Raw genomic sequence first — 6,665 nt, 5'->3', positions numbered from 1 at the left:
GCCCCGGCTGAGGGAGCACCGCCCCGAGCCAGGCGTCAGCCTACGGGCCCCCCTCCCCTGGGAGAGTGTCTCGCCCGACTCAGCCTCCCTCTCGGGCACTCTGGCCCAGCCCCAGCTGGCTCTTCTGAGCAGTGCGCCCCTAGCNTGTGATGTGGAGTTGGAGATACTTAAATAACAAACGGGGCCTCCCGGAGGGGGGGGCGGGGGCCAGGCTGTGCGGGCGCAGGGCCCGTGTCCCTGGGGCAGGTGGCGTGGGAGGTGGCGTCCCACCTGGGGGAGCAGAGGTGAGAGACGACAGGTGGGGAATGCAAACAAGTGGTTAAAACCTGCTCTTCTGCTGTGGCCAGGTGCCAGAGGGCAGGGGCGCTGTGACCTTCTGGGCGCCTGAGAGACGCTCCGGTGCCTACGCACGCTCCCCAAACATTGTGCCTCTGGCCCAACGCACCCCTGCTCTGCACAGGCTGACGTGGGCAGTGCGCTCTGGACAGTGTCACCCCAGCCCCCAGACAGGCAAGCGGCCAGACACTCGTCTGTGTGGCTCCAGGGGCCTGGCCTGCTGCCCACGCTGGGCAGGCGGCCAGTGGAGGTGGGTCTCTGGACAGCCCTCAGACCCGCCCCTGCCTCCCCTCTGCCCAGGGCTCCCGGGACCCAGGAGAGATACTGCCCCGGAAGCTGAAGCAGGTCCTCCGTAGAGAGTTCTGGTCTTCCTTCCAGAACTTGCTGACACAGGGCACAGAGGTAAGGTGGCCTTTCTGCTGTGGTCCCTCTGTGTCCTGCCCCCCACCGTGTGCTGGCGGGGAGGGCTGCAGGGTGAGCAGGAGGGGACACTGGGGACCCTGCTCCCCGCCCGCAGCCCCCGAGGAAGGAGCTGGGGCCAGCAGGCGTGGCCGTGGCCCTGGTCCTTGGGCACCTGCCTTCCCTCTCTGACCCTGTTCTCTCTAGATGGAGGGGGCAGGCCGCCCCTTCCGCCACACACACCTCTGCCCCGAGCACATGGGCGCACGGGCACCGCAGCATCTGTCTCCTGGGGCAGAGGGGGTGTTGGGAGGCCAGCGCGCGGCTCCCCAAAGCCCAGAGCGGGGGCGGGGTGCAGCGGGGCCGCTATTCTTCACAAGTCTTTTCTTAGTTACGAAAGCAGTACGTGTTCGCTGTAGCACACCCACCTTCACACTCGCCCACAGGGGCCCCGCTCCAGCCTTTCTGTTCACTTCTTTACACGCCTGTGGCCAGTTTTCTCTCTGCGCCTGAACACCCACACGCTCTTAATAAAAACGGGCCCACACGGCACTGGTTTCTCTGTAACTTGCTTTTTCACTTAATTTGCAACACTCCTAGTTACAGACTTGCCTCTTCTTTTCCGTGGCCGCAGAGCGTTTCGTGTCACGAGTTCTTGAACATCCTCTCGGCGGACACGGAGTTGGGGCCGGTCCTGTTTCTCTCCCGTCCTAGGATGAAACAGGCGATGGCTGGTGTTTAGGGTGTTGACCCGAGAACCCGGTCATCTCGTAAGGGCTGTCCTGTGGCTGCGCCCCAGGACACAGCGCCGCCTCTTTGTAGAAAAGAATTAAGTCGTTTATTTGTGGAGGTGGAATCCATGCAATGTAAAACTAACCATTTTAGACTGAACAGGTCAGTGGCATGCAGTGCATTGGCCACATTGTGCCACCACCACCTCCCACCTGTTCCAGAACATTCCATCACCCATCGTTGCCTTTCCCTCCCCTGTTGCCTGGCACCCACCGATCTGTATTCTGCTCTGCGGCCCGGCCTGTAAGGACACCGGCCGCACGTGGAATCACACAGTGCGCACGTGGCCCTGGTGTCTGGCTTCTTTCACTTGGCGTGATGTTTGTGAAGCCCGCCATCCCTTTTTCATCCTCCCAAGGACGGCCGAGGCGGTGTGGGTGCCGGGCCAGGGGCCAGGAGGGAGCTGAGGGAGGCGCGGGCCCCGCCAGGGGTCGGGCTGCACGGGGCAGGGAGAGAGCCCGGCGGGGGCCCGGGAGCAGTGCAGGGCTGTGCTCAGTGTCCCTGGGCAGGGGCGGACCGGCTCACCCCTGCGCTGCCTCCCAGGTGTACAAAGGGTACGTGGACGACCCAAGGAACACGGACAACGCCTGGATTGAGACCGTGGCCATCAGCATCCACTTCTCAGACCAGAGCGACACGGATCTGAAGAGGCTGAACTCTGTATGGGGCTGGGCCGCAGGCTCCGGGAGGGGGAGGGGCGGGGCGAGGGGGCTCTGAGGGTCACTTGAGGCCCCCGGAGGGGTCTGCCTGGGCCCCCAGGGGCTGGAGCTGGCCAAGACCAGAGAGCGGGGGGCTGCAGAGAGCAGGGGGCTCTGAGGGGGCCTGAGAAAGGCGAGAGGGCTCCATCAGGTGGCTGGACGGGGACCCCGGGAGGGGACTCCCTGGGGACACACGCCCTCATGGGGATGATGTCCCCACACTTAGATCAGTCCCACTGTCCCTAATCCAGAGCGGGACCAAGAAGGCCCAGGGCACACACATGGGGCTGGGTTTATGGAACAGAACACCCGAGCATAAGGCCACCTGCGCTTTTCTCGTCAGGGATGTTCAGGGTTTGGTGGGAATTTGCCTGGAGGAGCTGCTCTCTGTCCCCTTTGATAGAAGAATACAGTGAGGCAGCCCTCGGCGGCCGCAGCGGCCAGAGACCGTGGGCATGGATGCCCGTGCCCTTCGGAGGGGCCCCCCGGGCTGTGGGGCAGAGGCAGGGCCGGCTCAGGAGGGAGTCAGGACCTACGTCTGCCCTTGCAGCACCTGCATGCCTGTGACCCCGGGACGGCCGTCCGATGGCAGGTCGTGGACAAGCGCATCCCGCTGTACGCCAACCACAAGGCCATCCTCCAGAAGGTGGCCGCTCTGTACGGGGCCTTCTACTGACCGTGGGCTCCGGCGGGCCTGCTGCCAGGGCGGGTGAGGCCGCTCCCCCCACAGCCCCCCCTCAGGGCTCGGGCTGCCCGGGACTTAGGCTGAGGCCGGCCACCCAAGGCACGGACCGCCCTGGACCTCGGACGGGCGAGGGGCTGCCGCCGGGGCACCTCGTGGTGCGGTTTGGGAACCTGCCTCTTCTCAAGGCCACCTCGAGTCACTGACCAGATGAGCCTGTGAATCGGGTGGCATCGGGGCGCCCTGAGAGGAGAGCCGAGGCCGGGCACGGCCATTCCTCACGTTGACATGGCTCCTGGGATCCCGCCAGCCACGGCTGAGCCCAGCGGCCGTGGCCCTCAGCCAGAGCGATTCCCTCCAGGTCACGTCGTGAGCAGCCCGTCCATCCCCCAGACGTGCACTGGCCCAAGGCCTGCATTTGCTGGACAGGCAGGAATGTGGCCTTGTCCCCGAGCCCACACCCCGGCGATGGCGCCCACCGTGACCTCACTGGGGCCCTCACCTGCCCTGGGGTGGGGCCCCGTGGGAGCCTCAATTCACTGCCCTGGTCTCTCAGGGCGGAGCCCCTTTGTGGGGCAAGAGCCAAGCAAGCGCACGCCTTCTCTGGAGGTCAGAGGTGTCTGCCTCTGTGCTGTCCTGGGGATCCACACACGGCACTCCCCGTGAGCCCAGGGAGGGGCAGGTGGAGGGCACAGGGGGCGGGGGGCCGCTCTGCTCAGTGTCCGTGACTCACAAGCCATCAGCATAAACCGCCAACAGTCATCAGGCCAGGATATTATAAAGCCCCACCAGCCTGGCCAGCCTCCTATTTCCTGCAGAGAAAGCTACAGACGTGGGCAGGGGGCTGTGTCTGGGCCCCTGACCCTCTTCCAGCCCACGGCCCTGCTGCCTGTGACCCAAGGGCGTCTCCGGTGGCCGTCTCACAGACTCCTCCCTGTCACACCCCGCAGGCTCCTCAGGCCCAGACTTCATTTCCCCTCTGATGAACCCCCACCCGCTCCCTTTTCTTCGTTGTCCCGGATCCGGCCTCCAGCATCGGTCCCCAGTGCAGGCTGGGACCCGGCAAGCCCCCGCCCTCTCTGTGGCTACCCCCCTCCCCCACCCAGGTGTTAGGGGGACTCGGTTTTTATCTAGACTCCCAACTAGCATTTAACTGGCAGCACCAAATAAAACATTTTAGAGTGTAAAGACTCAAAACATGTTACTCACACATCCTTCCTGAAAGAATTTCTTTTTTTAATTTCAATTTTTATTATTTACTTATTTATTAATATGATTTATTGTCAGGTTGGCTAACCTACAGCGTGCACAGTGTGCTCTTGGTTTTGGGGGTAGATTCCCGTGATTCATCGCTTCCATACAGCACCCAGTGCTCCTCCTGACAAGTGCCCTCCTCAGTGCCCATCCCCCATTTTCCCCTCTCCGTGTCCCTCCATCAACCCTCAGTTTGTTGTCTGTATTTAAGAGTCTCTTATGGTTTGCCTCCCTCTCTGTTTGCAAGTATATTTACCCCTTCCCTTCTCTTCCCTCATGGTCTTCCGTTAAGTTTCTCAATTCCACGTATGAGTGAAAACATACGATATCTATCTTCCTCTGCCTGCCTGACTTCGCTTAGCATAACACCCTCCAGGTCCATCCACGTTGTTGCAAATGGCAGGATTTCATTCTCTCTCATTGCCAAGTAGTATTCCAGTGTATATATAAACCACATCTTTATCCATTCATTCATCGATGGACATTTGGGCTCTTTCCATAATCTGGCTATTGTTGAAAGTGCTGCTGTAAACATTGGGGTTCAGGTGCCCCTATGAATGAGCACCCCTGGATCCTTTGGATATATTTGCAGCAATGCTATTGCTGGGTCGTGGGGTGACTCTATTTTTAAGTTTCTGAGGAACCTCCACACTGTTTTCAGAGCAGCTACCCCAGTTTGCATTCGCACCAACAGGGCAAGAGGGTCCCCTTTGAAAGAGCTTCTCTAGGACGGATTCCAGCAAAGTCGGCCACTGGCTCGGCCGGGCGGCCGCACTGAAGGTCCCAGACGGGGCAGCTTGAAGAGCAGACATTTGTCTCCAGTCCTGGAGGCTGGACGTCTGAGACCCGGGTGCCACACGTGTCTGTGGCGAGAGCTTCTTTCCTGGCTTGGGCACGCTGTCCCTCACCATGGGCTGTGTGCTTGTCCTCGGCATGTGCACGGAGAGGGAGCCGGCGCTCCGGGGTCCAGGACACGAATGCTGTCACGTCAGGGCTCCACTCTTAACGCCTCATTTAGCCTTAATTACTGTGTTAGAGGCCCCACCTCCAAATACAGCCTCAGGCTGTACTTGTACAGTTCGGGCTCCAGCATATGAACTTGGGGGTAGGGTGGACACAAACATTTACACACACACACACACACAGACACCTGTGTGCGCAGGTGCACAGTCCAAGCTCCGCATAAGCAAAGACGCCATTAAGATGCATGGCTGAGTCTTCCACCTGTCAAGGGATGCTGTAAGAAGACAATGTAATAACCGCTTAGCATAAAACCCCCCGATGGTGTCCCTGGGAGCTGGGGGCGGAGGGCGATCCACACGCATGGTGTCCTCTTGCTCAGGACGAGCTCACATTCCCACGCGCAGGTAGCGAGCTGAACCGTTGCAGGGCGAGCGGCCGCTGGCGGGACAGACACAGACGAACCAGTGTAAACCCGCAGCGGAGTCAAGTGGAATGAGAAAATCAGGGTAAAAACAATGACCAACAGAGGGCGGTCGCTGTGAAATAGAACGGAAGAAAATACTCAAAATGCATCAGCTATTATGACACATGTAAATCGAGGTTTTCATATTGGGATAAAAAAAAAACGTGACTGGCTCTGTTTCGTGGCACCTTGGAGGCGGGCTGCTTCAGGACCAGCTACCGGCTGCCAGACACTCATGGAAGTGGACGGCGATGGAAATGGAAACTTCGTACCTGTTTTGAGAAGCGAATGGCCGCAGACATTGCTGCTGATTGACTAGGCGAAGACTGGAAGGTGACGTGGCCGGAATCAGTGGCAGCGAAGACAAACAAGGCTTCCCTGTGAAGCAGGAGTCTTGACCCACGGCCGTGTCTGACCACGGGGCATCCCGACCGAAGAGGGCCGGGGAAAGGAAGCGCGAATCTGTTCGGGGTGTATTGCGGATGCCAATCTCCGTGTTCTCCACTTGGGCATGCCGGAAAACGGGAGAAGGACATTCCTGGGTTCACTGACCCGTGGAGTCTGAACCAGACGAATCATCCACAAGCTTTTCAGCCTCTCGAAGGAAGAGGATGTCCGCCAGCATGTTGGGAGAAAGCCCCTAAACAGAGAAGGTGAGAAGCCTGGAGCCAAAGCGCCCAGGAGTCGGCGCCTGGTTCCTCCGCGTGTCCTCCAACGCAGACGTCAGCCCGCTGCCTGGAAGGAGCGGGCGCTTTGGGAAAACTAAGCGAGGGGCTGCAGAGCACGGCGGCGGCAGCCTGGGGCCAGCAGGGTGGGCCGGCAGGATGTACGAGGCCAGATCGCCAAGAGATGGAGGCTGAAGAGGAAGCAATAAATGAGACGATGCCTTTACAAACCACCTGTACTGATTTTTCTCATTCACAGTAAAACAGATAAATGGGGAGCAAGTCAGGTCAGAGAAAAGGGAGCACTGTCAATCCGATCGTGGATAAAGTGTGCAAGAGACAGCTTCAAGTTGAGAGGCTGAGGCCACCCTGTGACGGCGTAGAGGTGGCCAGGGCAGGGCTTCTTTCGCGAC

General features: G+C 60.0%; 1 protein-coding gene across 4 annotated transcripts in view; it reads left to right on the top strand.

Moving 5' to 3' along the window:
• The window catches only part of TRPM2 (transient receptor potential cation channel subfamily M member 2), a 54,093-nt gene extending 50,010 nt beyond the window's left edge, over positions 1-4,083 (top strand). For 3 of the 4 annotated variants that reach the window (XM_077755416.1, XM_077755419.1, XM_077755420.1), the window contains 3 exons: positions 637-738; positions 2,071-2,187; positions 2,776-4,083. In XM_077755416.1, the coding sequence (XP_077611542.1) occupies positions 637-738; positions 2,071-2,187; positions 2,776-2,901 (345 nt within the window). In that variant the 3' untranslated portion in view covers positions 2,902-4,083. Of the gene's footprint in view, positions 1-347; positions 511-636; positions 739-2,070; positions 2,188-2,775 lie in introns of those variants that run through there. The other variant, XM_077755417.1, reaches the window with a different exon arrangement.
• The last annotated feature ends 2,582 nt before the right edge of the window (positions 4,084-6,665 follow it).

The sequence above is a fragment of the Crocuta crocuta genome, unplaced genomic scaffold (assembly GCF_008692635.1).
Source record: "Crocuta crocuta isolate KB4526 unplaced genomic scaffold, BGI_CrCroc_1.0 scaffold675, whole genome shotgun sequence".
NCBI classification, from domain to species: domain Eukaryota; kingdom Metazoa; phylum Chordata; class Mammalia; order Carnivora; family Hyaenidae; genus Crocuta; species Crocuta crocuta.
Note: the sequence above shows the minus strand (reverse complement) of the source record. Positions and strands in the feature narration are given on the sequence as shown.